Here is a 20355-nt window from a genome sequence, read left to right on the forward strand (position 1 = left end):
TGTTAAACCATCTAGTTTTTATTTTGGTGGTTTGTCGGCAAAAGAATGCATGCACTGGCAGTTTTAGTGTGAAGCACTACTGTGTTTATTTACATGCGCCCAGCTCAAAATATTGTGTTGCATCTCAGAACAGCTCAAATAAGACTGTGGTGATTGCAATATACTTATTTAATTAAATCACTGCCTTCGATGACATTAGCCTACACCACAATACATCACTAGATGTAATTTCTCTGGATGAGCTTGCATTCCTGTTTCTATTTTGCTGCCTTGCAAGCACTGCTGTTTCCTGCAGGAAACACACACACACACACACACATTGTGAGTATGAAGCATGAAGAGTGCAGGGTTTCTTGATCAGATGGCGAGGCATTGACCAGTGTGTTTTCCCTCCAGTCAGGTTTGATCAGAACTCAGGGTGCGGATTACTTCCTGAAGCCGTTGCATCCACATCAGGCACTTCTGGAGAACTTCTCAGCCACATCTGACCAGCATCCCCACATCCTATACAAGAGATCCACTCCAGCACAGATCAACAGAGGCAGAAACAGGAGGTCAACTGAGCCAAAGACGGTCAGCAGAAGAGATTCAGCAGTCCCGTATCTGTGGAGAACCACACAGACGGATCCAAAGGAGTGCCAGCGTACGCCGCACATTCATGATGGCACACGGCAGAGACAGCACTTCTGTGGAAGACGGAAGAAATGTATGTAAGGACATTCTCTTTCCAACCGCCCCTTCAGAGTCTCTAACACTGAGCTGCTTTCCATTAAATGGTGCTGGACTGCCAAAGACATTCATTAGGAGGACAGGGGTTTATTTTAGACGATGTTCATATGTAAAGAGGTCACAGCTGTTCAAGGGTCAGTTTGAACATGTTTTCATGACATCATCACACCTGTATTGTGTTTGGTCAGGCATGGATTATCTTCACCTACTCTAAACAAACACCACATCCTCGCACTGCATTTGAACTCTGAGTAATATTTTACGAACTGAGTAACCAAATCTTATGTGGGACATGAGGTAACAGCTAAAACAGTTTGACACACATGGCGTGCATTAATGCCTCGTATGGGCCGGAGTTTTTCACACATAGATTCAGCTATTTGCTGAACTAGTAATGCATTTTCTTTGGGGAACCAGTACTGACTGTGTGACCTAGTGTTGATATTGTCTTGGTCCTGTGTTTCAGATATGCCTAAACCTCCCGAGGATGATATCTATATTTTTCCGGATGAATATAAGTTCATGCCCAGAGGGAAGCGAGCCATTATGTTCAAACCTCAGACGCACAAGAGGCTAAATGTGGAGACCCTGGTGGTGGTCGACCACAAGATGATGGACAATCACGGCCATGAGAATATAACCACATATGTGCTTACTGTTCTTAACATGGTAAGTCATCCATCCATTTGCCCATCCATCCATGCATGCATCTGTCTCTCAATTTGTCCATCTGTCCATGAGTCCATCCATACATCCATGCATCTGTACATGCAATCATTCATGCACCCATCCATCCATCCATCCATCTATCTATCCATGTATTCATCCTTCCATGCATCCATCCATTCATTCATCCATCCATTCATCCATCCATTCATGGATCCATCCAGATTTCAATGCATCCATCCATACTGTACATGCATCCATCTATCTATCCATCCATCCATCCATCCATCCATCCATCCATCCATGCATCCATCCATCTATCTATCTATCTATCTATCTATCTATCTATCTATCTATTCATGTATTCATCCTTCCCTACATCCACCCATTCATCCATCCATGCATCCATTCATTCATGGATCCATCCAGATGTCAATGCATCCATCCATCTATTCATCCATCCATACATGCATCCATACATACTGTACATGCATCTATCTATCTATCTATCTATCTATCCATCCAGTTATTAATGCATCCATATCTGTCCATCCGTGCAACCATCCAGATATCAATGCATCCATTCGTCCATCTGTTCATCCATCCATCCATCCATCCATCCATCTATCTATCTATCTATCTATCTATCTATTCATGTATTCATCCTTCCCTACATCCATCCAGTCATCCACGTATCCATTCATTCATGGATCCATCCAGATGTCAATGCATCCATCCATCTATTCATCCATCCATACATGCATCCATACATACTGTACATGCATCTATCTATCTATCTATCTATCTATCCATCCAGTTATTAATGCATCCATATCTGTCCATCCGTGCAACCATCCAGATATCAATGCATCCATTCGTCCATCCATTCGTCCATCTGTTCATCCATCCATCTATTCATTCATCCATGTACCCGTCCATACATACCTCCATTCATCCATGCATCCATTATGCACTTGCATCCATCTGTTTATCTGTCTTCCATGGATCCATCCATGTATATATCCAGCTATTGATGCATCCATTTGTCCATCCTCTCATCCATCCATTCGTTTCCCAGTATTCTGTGGTTGAGTATGCTCTGAATGCATGGAGAAAGATGTCAAGCTGAGGTCAGAGCATGTGTTTTCACTTCACTGTGGCATATCTGGTTGACCAAATGGACTAGTTAATGATTGCTAAAAGTCAAAGTGAGTCTTTTTGGGGTTTGTGCAGTGAAAAATGTAAGCACACATGAAAACACTCTTTTAGACTAATGGAAATAGGATTGGGTTACATGTTATGAACATATCCATCAAACTCAGACTTTGTAAAGGTGTTTTAAGAGTCCTAGTTTACAAAGGATTAGTGAAATGCTGACACCTGAAACCAAAATGCTCGCCTCTTGTGTTGGTGTCAGTGAAAACAAAGACAAAATAGCAGGAATGAAAGACCTTGTACTGGGACTAAGTGTTTGTATTTATGATACCTGAGCACTTTAAACCATCCTAAGGACTTTATCTTCAGCTCTGTTTCAAAGGGTGGTGAAATGTGGGATTAGGGATTCCCTTAAGTACATATGGTATGCCTCCAGATGTGAGGCTTTGAAGAACTTTAGAGAAACATCCCAGCCATACGCTTCTCATTTCTCCAAAGAGACACTTCTGATTGCTCTGTTCAAGAAGGTAATTTGAGTTTAGATGCCTCCATATAAATGCACCATCCTAATGCTGATTTTTCTGCACTGTTGCTTATCTCCACAAAGGTCTCAACACTTTTCAAAGATGACACGATTGGAGGTGACATCAATGTTGTAATTGTTGGACTAATACTGCTGGATGAAGACCAGGTGAGTTTATGCAATGGAGATATTTGAAAACAAAGTAGAAGATTTTGGCTCTATTGCACTGATAATGCATGTTCAAATGAATATGTTACATCAACACCAAGTGTATATTTGTAAAATGAATGAGAGTTAAAGCCCTCTGGAGGGGACTGACGTCATGGACCGTGAGAGGTTTAGATAAAACAGAGCTTTGAAACCGAATGAAACATTGCTTCAGAAGGTGGATTTTATTGTCTCCTTCGTTCTCTTTGAGATGCTCTATCTGAACAGGTCTTGTTTTTACGATGACAGTTTAATTGGATACACAGCATTCCATTGGATTCCAGCCAGACGAGGGATGCGTCTGTGGGAAAGCGGGCCAGCAAACAGCTGAAGGGCTCAGATACTGATACACCTGTGCTAATGTTAATGAAGTTCGTGTTAGCCACCGGCCGAGGAATGCAGAAAATTGCCCGTATCCCCCTTTTGATTGGAATAATTAGCCGCAGTCACTCAGGATCAGTGATGAGGGGCTAATTACCCATAGACTCATTTATTGAGGTGGGGTCAGCAGAGGTAGCTTGTAATTAATCGGCCCAGTTTGAGTTAGTCTCCCAGCACTAGTCACAAGCTGCATGTGTTTCATTCTTTTGACTTCATTCTGCTGTTAACTCTAGTTAACTCTCTGCTCACTCAGGATGGACTAGTGATTAACCATCATGCGGATCACACTCTGAACAGTTTCTGCCAATGGCAGTCAGGACTGGCTGGGCGAGAAGGTCGCCGCCATGATCATGCCATCCTGCTAACCGGTCTGGATATCTGCTCCTGGAAGGATGAACCATGTGACACTCTGGGTAAGGACAACATCTGATGAGCCTAAATTCATGAAATGCTAAATGCATTAAAAAAAACACACACACACACAATACATATTGAATCAACCCCCAAATAGTGTTGTAATGTTGCACTATTGGCAATTCCCAGCCCTTACGAATAATACTTGCCTTATTTTGGTAACCGTCCTGTTACTGGACACTGATTAAATTAATCATGGCTGATGGCAAATAAAACTGTAAATGTACGCCCTGAATGAGGTAGTTTTTGATAAAAGCATCCGCTAATGTACAATGGCATGGGTAACTGAAAACATTCTCTTATGCTGAATTAACGCCGCTATATATATATATATATATATATGACAGTATGAGACAAAAACTAACTCTTAAGATGATACCAGGTTTTCCTGTAATTTTGCAATCATTAAAGAGTAACAAATCACAGGTGTGGTGTGACATTTAAGATTTATGACCTAATATATACTGTACTGCACTTAGTTATCATTAAAGGGGTCATATGATGCTATTTTAAAGATCATTATTTTGTGTATTTGGTGTAACAGAATATGTTGACATGCTTTAATGTTCAAAAAACGCATTATTTTTCAAATACTGTACATTATTGTAGGTCCTCTATGCCCCGCCTCTCTCAAACGCTTCGTTTTCTACAAAGCCCCCTCCTTTGACAAGCGCAGTCCGCTCTGATTGGCCAGCTGACCCAGTGCACTGTGATTGGCCGAACACCACAAGCACCTGTCGGAAATGTAACGCCCCTTACCATAATCGCGAGCTTCAGCTTTGGATTTGAGACTTTAGTCTTTGCAACTTTACAGATCTTCTTTATGCACCAAGAGCTTGTAACACTCCAAAGAGAAAGGAAAACTTGAAATCGCATCATATGACCCCTTTAAACTGCACCATTTAGCTACAGCTAACTGTTAAATTATTAGAGGTACAGTAAGAAGCTTTTCCTCTAATTACCTGTGAGAGCTCAGCTGTGGTCTCCACCCTGTGCCACATAAAAGAATCTCTCCCCGCTATAACCCCTAACCCCATTAGTAAAGCTAGCCATGCCCCTCAAATGCAAGGCCGCGGTTCAAAGGCTGCTGGGAACGCAACATTTGTGGAGTGTCAATGATTAACACTTGAGTGCAGACTCACGCTCAGAGGTCAAGAGGTCAAGGGTTATGGGAGATTTCACGTCACTCAGACGTCACGGACTGGAAGATTAAAGAGCTCTGCTGAACCTTTAATACTAGCATACACTATTCCATCCAGTATCACTAGACTGAGAAAACCACCGTATGCATTGGATTACCCTCATGCATCGTTTCCGCACATGACAGTGTCTTATGACAGAGAGATATTGAAATATATATTTGTGTTATAGTGCTTATATATGAGATGGCAACATGTTTTAGTAACAAATTGTTTTCTTTTATTTATTTTACAGCATAAGAATCAATATATCAAGTGTAATTAAATGTTTAGTATGATAGTTTTGTCCCTCTTGAGATTTTCAGTAAGGCCAGAAGACAGAAATAAATCACAGCATGTTCTGGTGCAACACATTTGTGCAATACATGCAAGTATTTAATCACTCTGTGCGTATGTGTCAAAAAACAGCACATATATTAAGTGATTAAATCAAAGGATAATAAATCAGACTCCTTTGGTCCTTTTGGGGTTTGACTTTGGTCCAACATACACTGGACTTCATCGCCACAGGTTTTGTATTAAAGACTTAGAAAGTCATAATTTGTCATAAAATACAGTTATCTTAGATCTCAGACCCACGTAGTGACACTTACAGAATTGTTCAGAGCATTTTGTGAGGCTTTTTATGCTTTCTACAGTTAATATACCACTCCTAGCTGTAGACGGCCTGCATATAATGTGTTTCAGATTCATGCTGGTTGAAGTAACTCGTATATCTGTTCAGATTTCCTGCAGTGGACTCGAAACAACTGGATTTGATCTCTAGCTCTTGAACTAGCAGTGGTGAAACAAATGCACTCCAAACCTTGATCTGATTACAGCAGTCCATCAGTTGCTCTCGCACAGGAAAAAAATCTTGTTTACTGCCCTCTCTTTTGAGGAGTATGGATTATGTACAGTTCAAAAGTTTGGGGTCAGTAAGATATTTATTTACTTATTTATTTTATTTTTATCAAAACGGACATTAAATTTATCAAAAAGTGTCAGTAAAGACATTTATAATGTTACAAAAGGTTTCTATTTCAAATAAATGCTGTTTATCAAAGACTCCTGAAAAATTAATTTGATCAGTTTGCACAAAAATATTGGGCAGCTCAACTGTTTTCAACATTGATAATAATCAGAAATGTTTCTTGAGCAGCAAATCAGCATATTAGAATGATTTCTGAAGATCATGTGACACTGAAGACTGGAGTAATGATGCTGAAAATTCAGCTTTGATCACAGAAATAAATTACAGTTTAACAGATATTCACAGAAAGCTGCTGTTTGAAATTGTAATAATATTTCACAATATTACTGTATTTTTTATTAAATAAATGCAGCCTTGGTGAGCAGAAAAGACTTATTTCAAAAACATTTTTAAAATCTACCAACCCCAAACTTTTGATCGGTGGTGTACAGTCGGAGGTGATCAGGTGCAAAATGATTGTCGCTGACTCTTTGGCTCCTTTTATGAGTTGTACTTCATAATAAGTTGCAGTGGTACACTAGTCTTGACTTATTTACTCCTCATCATTCATTCATCCATCCATTTATTGTTTCGATTTCAGGCTTTGCTCCAATCAGTGGGATGTGCAGTAAGTACCGCAGCTGCACGATCAATGAGGACACGGGACTCGGTCTGGCCTTCACCATCGCCCATGAATCTGGCCACAAGTAAGAGTTCAATTTATAATTAACCTTTGTTTGATTTCCTCAAATCCGGTTGCCTGTACTGGATCAATGAAAGCCTTGTTTTTCACAGCTTTGGAATGGTCCATGATGGCGAAGGCAACGTATGTAAGAAGTCGGTTGGAAATATTATGTCGCCTACCTTGGCGGGACACAATGGTTTATTCTCTTGGTCATCCTGTAGCCGACAATATCTAAACCGATTTCTAAGGTGAGTTTTCTTTTCACATCTAGAATTCCCCCCATTTCCCAAATAACAGCTTGAAATCCAATGCATTTTGCAATGCATCAAAACAGTGTAGCAGTGTTGTGGCTGAGTCACTTGGAAAGACTATCACTATCACTATCACTAATTTGTGAACGACATAGTATTTGTAGTGCTCTTTTGGTTCTGATATCTGAAAGTGAGCAGCTCCAGCAGGTTTTAAATTTCACTTTCTGTCTGAGAGCCATGTCTGTGCTCGTGAAAATGGATCAGCTTGACCTTTTGCCCTTAAATTAACGGACGTGTCAAATGTAGTGGCCTTGTGCTCCATTATGGTGATGAGATCATCTTTTTCTCTGCCGCCCGGATCAGTAGCTCTAGGCCTCAGCGGAAGAAGGGATTCCCTGGCAGGGGTTTGTCAGATGCTTTGAGCTGCTTTACCTGCTTTCTACAGCTCGTCTTCCAGCCACGCTTCATGTGGAGACTGAAGAGTTGTTTGAAAGTGCAGAAGAAAATGGGGCTTGCAGCAATCTGCAGGATTTTTGACCTGGTCATTACGGCATGCTGTGCACAGCATTGTGGTTGAGGGTTGCAGTTTGATTCCTGGCACAGAAATCTGAAAAAAACATAAGTTCAGGGATGCATGCTTTCAAAAGCGCTAATAAATGCCAAGGTCATGAGTTTGATTCCAAGGCAATGCAAGATGTAATAAAATGTATTCCCTGAATGCAATGTGTACCTTAAATGTCATGATGGATAAATAAATAAATGTAAATTTGAAATGCAAAAGTTCAGTAGAGTCCCATTCAGACCAGCAGACACTTTGGCGATTCCTACACTAATCTGGATACATTTGAAAGCAACATTTTGGTTTCAAACCTCTCTGTCCACACTAGCATTTTTAAGTTTGAAATGTAGGAAAATGCAAAAATCATCTTACCGAACATGTGCAAAATGTAATAAAAGTTCACTGAGATGAGACAGAAACATCGTTTTATTGGCAGAATTAGCATGTATAGCATGCATGTAATTAGCATGGATGGTCTAATTCGCAACTGCCCTCATGTTTTGCCACAGGACATCAACCACGAGTAAATCTTTGCAGGAATGTAATTAGAAGATTTTACAAAGTAACAAAGTCTGTAGCATTACTGTGAAAGTGAATATCACGTAAAAGGAACATACCGGTATAAACATAGATGTCTATTGGTACGGTACATGACTACATACCTCCGTTTTCACAGTCCACACTACAATGTAAAAACAATGTTTTCAAATTGATCTACTTGGTAGATAAGGAAGGCTTTTACTTTAAAAAAAAAAAAAGACTACAGAGGTTGTCAGGACATTAAATGTCATCAGACCAAACAGGTAAACTCAAATACTTACTGGTTGTTTTTTCAACCTTATTAACTATGTTTCCATCCACTTAATTTTATTGCATAAAAACGCTGAATGGTGTCACGGTTCACCTATGGCACGGAGCAAGGAACGAGGAGACAAGGCATTAAACGCACGAAAGTCTTTTAATTCAAATATCCAAGGGAATACTCGGGGCAGACAGGAACACAGGGTTTGACGTTCAATCTCAGACAAAGACAGACAGCACAGACTGGGGCTAATAAACACTGGGCAATTAGGGGAACACAGGTGTATGGAATGACTAATTAACTGAGACACGGCACACCTGGGGAGGGAACACACAACACAATGAGTCCAGGGGCGTGACAAATCGAAATGCCAAGATGTGCATAAATTCTAAAAATGCGCGTAAAAACTTCTGCGCTCAACTGAGTCGGACCCATTTATTATTGGCAAAGAAAACATTTGCATAAACTATAACACAATTACCGATTAAATTACTTGATGCACATCTAATTAATGCACATGTCATTTATTGCATATGATATATGGCACCAGTTTATCAGGAAATGACGATTTTTTTCTCATCATCTCGCTGGATGGAAACTGCTTTATTCACAAATGTTTTATGCGATATTCCAATTTTGCACATAGGTTAAATTCACAACTTTGGATGGAAACATAGCTAATGTTCATAATTGCACTCTTGCAAACTATTCTAACTCAAACTTTCAGTGAAATGTTTTTTATAAAAGAATGAAAGAGTTGTCGAAGCCTAACCATGGGTGACGCTGAAGTCATGTGACCATGGCATAGTTCATATATAGCCTACATTTAACTTTGACTAATGCCAGTTGTATTCAGTCTTCAAAATTTGTGTTAATTTGCTAAGATTATCATGATGGACAAACATGCAAGAATCATAAACTTTGGTTACAGAGATTATTTTCTGCATTAATCCAAAAGCTAGTGCTAGGTCCGAGTCCAAGTACCCCAAATCTACCAAAACGCCAATGGAAAAATCCTTGTTGGTCACAGAGATTATTTTCTGCAATAATCCAAAAGCTAGTGTTTTGTCCAAATCCACCTTGTTGAGTCAGACTCGAGTCCATATCCTTAACCAGTTGACTTTGAGTGGGAGCAACTTGTCAGACACCATTCTGGCTTTTGGCGTTCGCTTCTACAGTGGCTCTGAGTTGTCAAAACACCTCTCAAAATGCTTGCTACAGATGCGGAAAAACACAGAAAATCGAACCCGATCCGAATTTTTTTAATGACGGACAAAAGTTTCGGAGGCAGTGCGTAAATGTGATTGACACAACGCTAGGTTGTATTTATTTTTTAACGTGTGAACATTTCAGACGAAAATTTTGGATTCAGTGTGCAAGGACCTTAAAGGGATAGTTCACCCAAAAATGAAAATTCTGTCATTAATTACTCACCCTCATGTCGTTCCAAACCCGTAAGACCTTCGTTCATCTTCGGAACACAAATTACGATATTTTTGATGGAATCTGAGAGCTCTCTGACCCTCCCATAGACAGCAAGGATATTACCACGATCAAAAAATAGTAAAATAGTAAAATAGTCCACGTGACATCAAGGGTTCAACCGTAAATTTACGAAGCTGAAGACATGAGGCTGAGAAATTAATTACAGAATTGTCATTTTTGGGTGAATTAACCCTTTAAGGGCCTGTTTACACTTGGTCATTGCATGCGTTTTCTCTGATCAGATAGCTATCCGATCGTGAAAAGACCAGGTGTAAATGCCCTCCGAATTGCTTTCGAGACATTTTGAGAATGCTTTTTAAATCCTATTGCTCAAACCACTTCAATTCAAGATCAGATTTATTTCCGGTTTGCGGAGACACATTTATGTGGCCAAGTGTAAATGGAACAAAAACTCAAAATTTGAACTCAGTAAGTTCTTTCAGAACTGCTTAAACACCTCTGTTTGCCAAATCTTTAACCGAGGGTGCTATGGATTTCGTTTGAGGGTGCTTAGCACCCTCTAGCACCCTCGTAGAACCGGGCCTGCCCTAAATGTTGATAACAGGTGTGAATTTTGAACCAACCAATCAATCAAACCAAACTGCATGGTCAACCTGCAGAGTGACAGCTGCTTTAGTGTCTGTCTGTGAAGCACAGCTTTTCCAGGACTGTCTGGGCATCTGAAGGCGACAAAGTGCAGTACGTTCATCCCTCATTTATCTTTCCACACCCCAAAAACAGCAGCACGCTGTAGATAAATAGGGCCACTCGGTCTCCGTCAGCTGTCCTCCCATCTGTTTCCCATTCCTCATCAGCAGCCTCACCTACTTCACCATGAGCCTGTCGACATACAGCCTGCAGATCACAGACCTTCAAGTAGCTGCTCTCAGACCTTCTGTCCTTCCTCTGCATACCCCTCCACTTTTATCACTAATAAAACAGAGCTTGAAAGGGAGTCAGGCCCGAGCTGCTCTGTTTTATAGCTGTCGCTCGCCTTAATCTGAGGAGGAAACTTAAAGAGGTGACACTGGGAGAACTGAGTCAGAATCAGATTAATCTGACGCTGATATTTCTGCCTCTGCGGGCCAGATGCTGCCACATTGATCCGTCTCCAGATAATTGGAAGCAGGACTTACATGCGCTGCAGAAAAACAGGGTTTCCCTTCATAGGATGCACTGAATCACTGAGGGATTCTGGGATCGCTGGATGATCATGCAGCTCTAAACTCAAGTATTGCATGGACGCAGCAGTGATTTTATTGTTAATATTCTTTAATTGTTTAGGTTGAGCACCTGTGTTAGTATATTTTTTGAGATGTGCGTGTTGCATGTATGTAGATCTAATACAGCAGTCGATGTGACCCCCGTTACAAACATGCATCCCACACAGACTCACATACTGACCCAGTCTCGTCATGGAGCGCCTGCTAAACTACTCAGAGCTCGTTCAGGGCTTCACTGTGCGTCACGCTACTACAACACGCGCTATTAAACAATGTAAAATGCTTTCTCATGATCCTCGATATCGTTTACACGCGGAGCCTCGCTGTCGTCCGTATAATAACGGCAGCGTTCAATAACATACGTAATGCTGAAGTCAGAGGATGTGTTGAAAAGAGAGACGTCTAAATGTAGCCGAGGGAACTCCGCTTGTTATGTTGTCATGGTTGCTGCTCTACTGTACGGGACTCAAGCGGTTTTACAGTAGTGTTTGTGTCTCAGTACCGCACAGGCCACCTGTCTGTCTGACGAGCCCAGCGCCATCCAGGAGTACAAGTACCCTGAGAAACTTCCCGGAGAGCTGTACGACGCCGACACGCAGTGCAAGTGGCAGTTCGGAGAGAAAGCTAAACTCTGCACTCTGGACTTCAAGAAGGCAAGTCCATTAAGTGCCATCCTGTGAAAACCATTTTTAAATCGGACATTGCGTTACCATGGAAATGGTACTTTATTTGTAAAATATTTACTTATATATATATATATATAAAATAAAATTTACAGTTACAGTAAATTTAAACTTCTATAACGTTTTGATACTTTAATATTTTGAAATGATTCCACTTCTGCAGATTTTCTTCTTAAAAAATTAGTCCAACCTTAGGTTTGTATTCCAAAGTGTTCATGAATTATAACAATTTAGGTTTGGATAGTGCACTTTCATGTCTATGGTCAAAAATGGGGGGCTTAGGGGGTTAAAATCAGTATTACATATTGCTTTACATATGAAACCCCTCCTGAAAAGACGCATCATGCCAGATGAGTTGAGTGCACATGAACGGCACCACATGACTGACCATTGTGTGTACTGTAGAAGATGAGCTGTTTAGGCCTGGCAGGAACCACTGCTCATTTAGCCTGTTAATGAGGCGAACGTTTACACTGCAAAACTACTACACCAGAATGATAACACATGTCATTAAAAGATTGCACACCTCATCTTGTTGTAAAGAGCTTTCTGTTCTTGTCAGAAAGCGAAAAGAGTGGAAGCGCCTTATGAAATTGCCCAACACATACATGACATTTCGGCCAAAATCAGAAGAATGCACTTAGTTATGACTTCCAGACTTACAAATTGGAACTTCCTCAAAGCTCTTGAAGGCAGCATTAGACAGCACGAGTTTCCATGCTGGCGCACACTGAACTTGGTTAGTTTTGGTCTATATAGCTATGCCTGCTCACCAACAAAACACACTGCTCAACCGAGCATGGTCCTTCTGTTTAAGCTAGTTAAGAAGACTGGTTGTAATTTGTACACCAGCTTTCAAACATAAACTACCATTCAAAGCTTTGTGGTCAATAAGACTTTTTCTCTGAAAAGTCTTTTCTGCTCAAGGCTGCATTTATTTGATGAAACAGTTTTATTTTTAGTTTATTTTTGTGGAAACCATGATATGTTTTATTTTTCAGGATTCTTTGATGAATAGAAAGGTCAAAAGAACAGCATTTATTTGAAATAGAAATCGTTCTTTTAGAATCACATTTTTTATAATCTTGACAAAATGCATATCCTCGGAAAGATCCGAGTCTCAAGATTCCATATTTGGTGGTTATTTTTTGATAGAAATAATATTTACAGAGAAATGTAGACCTTTGTGAGAGAAAAATGCATCAACAAAAATTCTATGGAGTTTTGATGGCAACCCTAACCCGGTGGCTGTTTGTGGTATAACACCCTAAATAAAATCTCCCAGGAACCTCAATTTTTTTTTATATCAACTTCAGTTTGTAATATCATACATCTTCAGTGTCATTTTAACCAATTTAATGCATCCTTGCTGAACAAACAAAAAAAAAGAAAGAAAAGAAAAAGGGAAAAATAGACCCCACTGTGGTCTTTTTTAACAGGAACATTAGGCTGATATCTTTGATCCAGTCTGAGCTGTGTCATGGTTGAAGTGATAAGAATCCATTTGTGTGGTTGTTATCGCAGAGTTTAAGATCATTTGGAAAGAGAAGAAGGTCCAGGTTCAGCGGTAGAGCAGGATCAAGAATGATAGTGTGATTGAGAGTAATGTCTCACCTGAGGACTGAACCGAAACTGTCACACATGTGCCACATTTGCTATATAATCATATAGTTTTTCAGGATATGACCCTGACAGCACACATGCATGGCCAAGACACCTGTTCAGCGAGCTCCACAGTTCATGATTTAAACATGTACAATGGCTGTAAAAAGTCTACAAAAAGTTTATTTTTGTTTGTTACATTCATTTTGTTTCACGTTTAAGGTGCAGTCACAATTACCGTTGCTCTGTGAAATATTGCATGCAAAATCCCGCCATTCTATTAGGAATCCATGCAACCAAGTGATTTGCATGAGGACGCAAAACTTCCCTATGCAAGTTCCGCTTATTTTCAAGTTGGTCACATGAATTCAGTGCATTAAGCAACAAAAACCTGCTTGGTTTGAAAGTGACTTTCTGTGTCAAGAGACGATGCTTCAATTCTGCTAATATGACTGCACCATAAAGGTGGACACATTTCTGACATGATTTGTCTTTGATTCTTATTTCATTGTGCCATTTTTAATGCAAGTGGACCTTTTATAGTCATTGTACTCTATGTGAATAAAAAAGTGTATCAGTTGCCTCAATAAACTCCTAAATTGCTGCTCATTAATAGTTAGTAAGGTAGTTATTAAGTTTAGATATGGGGTTTAAGCATTAAGGGATCTAAAATATGGTCATGCAGAATAAGACTTTAATATATGTTATTTAAAAGTATTAATAATCAGCACGCTAATAAGCAGCTAGTAAATGGTTAGATCTGGCCCCCAATATTATCCACTTTTCATCTTCTTTTTTTAATCAAATTTACAGCCCAAGTCAGAAGACATACTGTACTAACTTCATAAGGCACAATTACTAACATACAAAAATAAAATAAAATAGAAAAATTGTAAACGAGGTTTTAAGCTTGTAATTTTGTGATAATGAATAGTATTTATATGGCCGTATAAAAACATGACAGTGTTGGCTATTAAAGGGGTCATATGATGCTATTTTAAAGATCATTATTTTAATGTGTTTCATTATCTCCTAATCTGTGAAAACATCACGTGGAAATTTAAGATGAATTTACATCAGAGTCAGACTATAAGAACAAACCACAAAGAGAGCCTCCTCAGTTCAGAAGAGCAGCGGATGTCACTGAACTGTTTCTGTAGAAGCTGAGCTCTCTCTGCTTTCACTGTGAAGTAGCGTCTTGATATTGTCTGGCAGCGGGACTGAGATGAGCGCTGTGTGATCGCTCTCCTCGTGCTCAGCAGGAACGGATTCGAGGAGGTCTCGCTTTAACACACAGCTGCAGAACTTGTGCTGGGATTTGGACCGGGCTCACTCTGGCAAAAAGCCGTCTTTTCCTCCCATCTGTGCTCCCATTGTCAAAATATGACAGAATAATCCAGATGTGAGTAATGCGGACACATAAGCCGTTCCTCGCTCTTCTCACAGAGTGAGTGAATGAGACGAGCGTTGCGTTGAAGATGTAGATACATGGGAGCTGCTCTTGCAGGACAGTAAGACACTTTTAGGATGTCTGATGAATTATGAAGTAGGTTTTACAAATCATTGTTCAGTAAGGGACTTTTTTAATGAAAAATGAATCTGAATCTTCTTCAAACTCTACTGCATTTATTTTAAACCATTAATTGTGTGTCTGAGCTTGATCAGCCTTCAAGTGGATTTTGGTGTAATGTTCCAACACAAGTAGACTTACCCCACAGTTTTAATAAAACTGCTCTCATATCAGGATGTTAAATTAAAAACATTTCTGTTCGAAGAGAGCAGCGTCTGGCAGAGATGTGCAGGCCTGTCACTTCTCATATCCATGATAATAACCAAGTATAATCTCAGTTGTTCTCTAAATGTTTGATGCAATAGTAATGACAGCAGTATTGAGGACACTCACTTGAGTACAGCGATTCTCTGTTATAAAAACATTACAAAAACCAAATCAACTAAAAACATGATTTTTAATCATGCTTCACGCAGAACGCTTTATTGCACTCACTTAACACACTTTTTATGGTTACACTTTATTTTGATAGTCCACTTTAGACATTCTACATTTTATTTATTTGTTTGTTTGTTTGTTTGTTTGTTTTATAAATGTAGTAAAGTTTAAGTTAAAAGGAAGTTCAAAAGGGTGGTAATGGTAAAGTCAAAAATAGGGAAATCGTGGCATTTTTGAATCCAGAACTTATTAAGAATATTAAAAATTAATTAGAAATCCACAAAAGAGTTCACTAAAAACACACAATACATATACAGTATTGTATATGAAAATCTAACTGGGATAATCATTTGAAATGCGGTTAAAAATTCCAGATGAAGGTGATTATTATTATTATTATTATTATTATTATTATTATGCTGTCACTAAATACAAATATAAAAACTGCAAATAAAACAAAATAATACATATTACTATTGTAACATTTCACTCTAAATTATTATTATTATTATTACACATTATAGCTGTAATATAATAGTAATATTTATGGCTGACTGAATTTCCTCATTTTAGAATGTTAGATGTTAGAAAATCTAATCCTTTATTTTGAAGAATTTGAAACTTTTTTTACACTTTTTATAACTGTATCAATGTTAAAAGGGAGTTTAAAATAGTGGTAAAAGCAAAGCCAAAAGTAGAGGAAATTCTGGCATTTAAAGCCCAAACTTTTACAAATATGAAAAAAGTAACTAAATTAAATGCACAAAAAAAGTAATTTCTAATCTGTCCTATGACACACACAAAACAAAACAAAACAAGACCCTTGGTTGCAGAATGACCACAAACAGAGAGTTTGACATAAGCTAAAACAAACCAGACATGTCATTATTATATCCAGAGAGCATTATTGTGCAAAGCTGCTTTTGGACAGTCACACAGCACATGAAGAACATCTATCCATTACACAGTGTGCTGTAATCCTTAATTTCTTCAGTGTAGCTATCGCTCAGACTTCTGTCACAGTTCTTGGCAGATCTCTGCTGGTTAGTCTTTTATCACAGCGACAGCTTCTTTAATGCATCCATCTCAATGTGTGTCACGCAGGACATCTGTAAAGCCCTGTGGTGCCACCGGGTCGGAAGAAAATGTGAGACCAAGTTCATGCCAGCCGCCGAGGGCTCAGCCTGCGGTCCAGAGATGGTGAGGCACGCTCACAGGACGCATTCATGTCTTCAAAAGCATCTCATCTTAAACAGAAATCACATCACACTCAGCTCAAGCGCTCTGTTTCTTGTCACTGAAGGAGTTTAATCATTACCATCGTTTCAGATGGGTTTTTAACAGATGTTTAGTGTCACTGTCACTGTACTGAAGGCTAGAATAGATTCAGTTCTACAGGGAAACCTCTGACAAATAGAAGTGTGCATTGAACGTGCGTGTGCACTAGAAAAAATCTTTCAAACGTATATTTTTATAAACTGTACTTGCTGATAATATAATATTAATTAAATAAAGGCCACTTAAGTGTATTTAAAGAGAGACACTTAAATGATTGTTTCACACTTAAGTGCACTTTGTAATAATGTCAAATTAAAAGTTTCATTTAAAGTGCATTTTAAATCAACGTTTTAATAATCTTTTGTCGTGCTTTAAAGAAGTTCACTTATTTTGATGTGCTGACTAACATACTAAAGCACACGTAAAGCACTTATAATTAAAAAATTTTAACTGTAGTGTGTAATTTGATATTACATTTAAAGTTAATATATTTTAAATGTACTAAATTGCAACGTCATCATTATAAATGTGTAATTACAAATGGATTTAAATGCATGACATATAAGTTTCAATAGAAATTACCTTGAAGTATATTTTACTTCATGGTAAATGCCTGTCAGCACATTCAGCAGTACTGTAACCATATTTCAAAGACAATAGAAGTCATTATGAAATTACATAAAAAGATGTACTTAAGTCCTACTTAAGTGGGTCGAAAAAAGCACTGAGTCAAAATTGCATTCATTATAACACTTAGATATACATTTAGACTATAATACATATTAATTGCAATTACCATGCAACTGAGTCTCCGAAAATATTACATTCCGTTCGCACTTAAGTATATTATTTCCGTCATAAGCACTCTTTTTATAGTATGTTAAAGTGTACTCCTTTTATACGAGAAAATGAGTGAAAATGAATATGAATGCAGTTCAGAAAACTGCTGGCGATGTTTCTAGACCTCATTTAGGGTCTGTCTGTCATCTCAGACCCCTCACTCTTTAACTCATCCAAACACTTGAATCAGATTTTAAGTGGATTTTTTGCTGTTTGAACAACTAAAGGAGGTGCCATATACACTAAAAATGAATTTGCACTGCCGGTCTGAACCTCGTCAGACAGCGTTGTGTTAGATACAGTCCTGCCGTCCCATATTTATATATTTTAATCCGAGTGAGAGCCAGTGACGGTACGCAGCACTAATGATGACGGTCTCCTCTAGGAATCCTGCCCATCTGCGTTTAGGAAACATCAGCTCCGTCACATGAGCCAGAGACTCGGATTGAGTTACACACAGGGTGTGAAGAGCGCTGGACTGGGACTATCGTTCATTCACTCTTTAACCTCTCACAAAGTGCTGAATTAGATGGAATTGCTGCCTGATGGGAATTAAAATGAATGTGTGAAGCTGGGCCATTCAATTAGTAATTCTCACACTCTCACGTTCTTCCAGACCTTTCCAAATGTCCTTCAGTTAAACACAGAATTTGTGAAAAAATGCCCTTGCATTTAAATCGAAAGACTGAATCTGTTCAGCTCAGTGATGACGAAAAAGCATCATAATGCGTGACTCATGCACAATATTCCATGCAAGGCTGCACTTTTTGGGGGGGGAAATCTAACTGCAATTTTTCTCATAAAAACTTCAATTTAAAAATGTACTAAAAAAAAATCCAGATTTGCTGTGTTTGTTTGTAGGGCTGTACAATTTGGCAACAAATTTTGTGATTATATATCAATAAAAAAGATTATTAAAAAAATAATAATTGTAAAATTCAAAATAAAAATATTTTAAGAAGAAATAATAACAACAATAATAATAATAATAATAATATTATTATTATTATTATTAATATTATATTTTGCATTCCAACTGTTAAATTACAGCAAACCGTTGAACTTTTATTTTGATGGAAAACCGCTGTTGATAAGAGCTTCTCATTTCAAGCATGTGGAGATAGTTGGTGCATGTTGCATTTCCAAAGGCCTCTAACACTAGCTTGCTCTTTTATTTTTCTATTCTATCTGTTTTATTTTTATTTATTACATAATAAAAAAAAACCTTTGCTGCGTGTACTGCATTAAGCTAACTGAGACTTGTTATAGCACTTGCATATCATTGCTCTTTTGTTGATTTTGAGAAGATGCGTAATAGCGCCCCCGAGTGTATAACAATGAAAACACGGAAAGCCGTAAAAACTCGTCTTTGGCGGGGAAGCGTTTTCTTCTAAAAGACGAGATAACTCGTCAATGGTGGGGAAAGAGTTAAATATAGTGAATGCATCATATGAACAATTTTTATGATACTTTTATTGTGTTTGTTTTGTCATTTTGAGGATTTGCATTCATTATACTACTGTATGGAAAAGATCAGAAATGATGTTCTTTAAGAAATCACTTTTTGTGTTCATACAGGTTTGGAAGGTGAGAGAATGCTGACAGAATCTTTATTTTTGGGTCTACTGTCCCTTTAAATGTAAAGAAGACCATTATCGCTCTCAGACTGATGTGTGTGTTCCTGTGTGTTTTTGCAGTGGTGTCGTCGGGGTCAGTGTGTAAAACAGGGTGATGACGGTCCTAAGCCGGTTCATGGTCAGTGGTCATCCTGGTCTTTCTGGTCCAGCTGCTCGAGAAGCTGTGAGAGTGGAGTGACCTACAGAGAGAGACACTGCAGCAGCCCCAGGTACATGCAGTACAGGCAATACAAATCAAATGAGAGGGTCCTCTTCACAACAAATTCAAGTTGTTGACGTGAAAATCATGCACAACAGGATTTTAAACAAAACATTGCAATCATTTCTCGAACTCGATACTTGAAATTAATTTGCTCCATATCCAAGAAAGGCTTAGATCCTATATTAATCCTTTCTTGGATACAGAGCAAATGAAATGCAAGTGTTGAGTTGTACTCATTTGGAAGAATTGATTTTACAATCATGTAACATTTGAAATGAAAAAGTATGCAAGATCCTTCATTTTTCTTCAATGAATTATTTCATGTTGTTTTATCTTATTGCAGTGAATCACTACTATTCAAAAGTTTGGAGTCAGTAAGATTTTTAAAAACATTTAATTTACACTTTTATTCATCAGGGGCACATTAAATTGATCAAAAGTGACAGTAAAGATGTTTATAAAGTTACAAACATTTTCTATTTCAAATAAATGCTGTTCTTTTGAACGTTCTATTCATCTGTGAATCCTGAAAAATAAAATGTATCACAGTTTCCACAAAAATATTGTGCAGCACGACTGTTTTCAACATTGATAATAATCAGAAATGTTTCTTGAGCAGCAAATCAGCATATTAGAATGATTTCTGAAGATCATGTGACACTGAAGACTGGAGTAATGATGCTGAAAAGACAGCTGCGCATCACAGAAATAAATTACAGTTTAACAAATATTCACACAGACAACAGCGGTTTTAAATTATAATAATATTTCACGGTTTTTACTGTATTTTTGATTAAATAAATGCAGCCTTGGTGAGCAGAAAAGACTTCTTTCAAAAACCAACCCCAACATTTTGACTGATAGTGTATAGTTTTCACTGCGTTGCATGTTAAATTTTAAAACAGGGGAACAAATTACTAAAATGAGTGAATGA

At 38.3% G+C, this 20355-nt stretch overlaps 1 protein-coding gene across 1 annotated transcript in view; it reads left to right on the forward strand.

Moving 5' to 3' along the window:
* Positions 1-20355, forward strand: part of LOC107757336 (A disintegrin and metalloproteinase with thrombospondin motifs 16-like) — a 68225-nt gene that overhangs the window by 13449 nt on the left and 34421 nt on the right. Inside the window, exons 4-12 of the mRNA XM_016574778.1 lie at positions 397-706; positions 1196-1398; positions 3158-3241; positions 3915-4074; positions 6828-6933; positions 7022-7159; positions 11731-11884; positions 16569-16664; positions 19280-19428. Of these exons, the coding sequence (XP_016430264.1) occupies positions 397-706; positions 1196-1398; positions 3158-3241; positions 3915-4074; positions 6828-6933; positions 7022-7159; positions 11731-11884; positions 16569-16664; positions 19280-19428 (1400 nt within the window). The remainder of the gene's footprint in view (positions 1-396; positions 707-1195; positions 1399-3157; positions 3242-3914; positions 4075-6827; positions 6934-7021; positions 7160-11730; positions 11885-16568; positions 16665-19279; positions 19429-20355) is intronic.

Source organism: Sinocyclocheilus rhinocerous, unplaced genomic scaffold, assembly GCF_001515625.1.
Source record: "Sinocyclocheilus rhinocerous isolate Xijiao unplaced genomic scaffold, SAMN03320098_v1.1 scaffold4792, whole genome shotgun sequence".
Classification (NCBI taxonomy): domain Eukaryota; kingdom Metazoa; phylum Chordata; class Actinopteri; order Cypriniformes; family Cyprinidae; genus Sinocyclocheilus; species Sinocyclocheilus rhinocerous.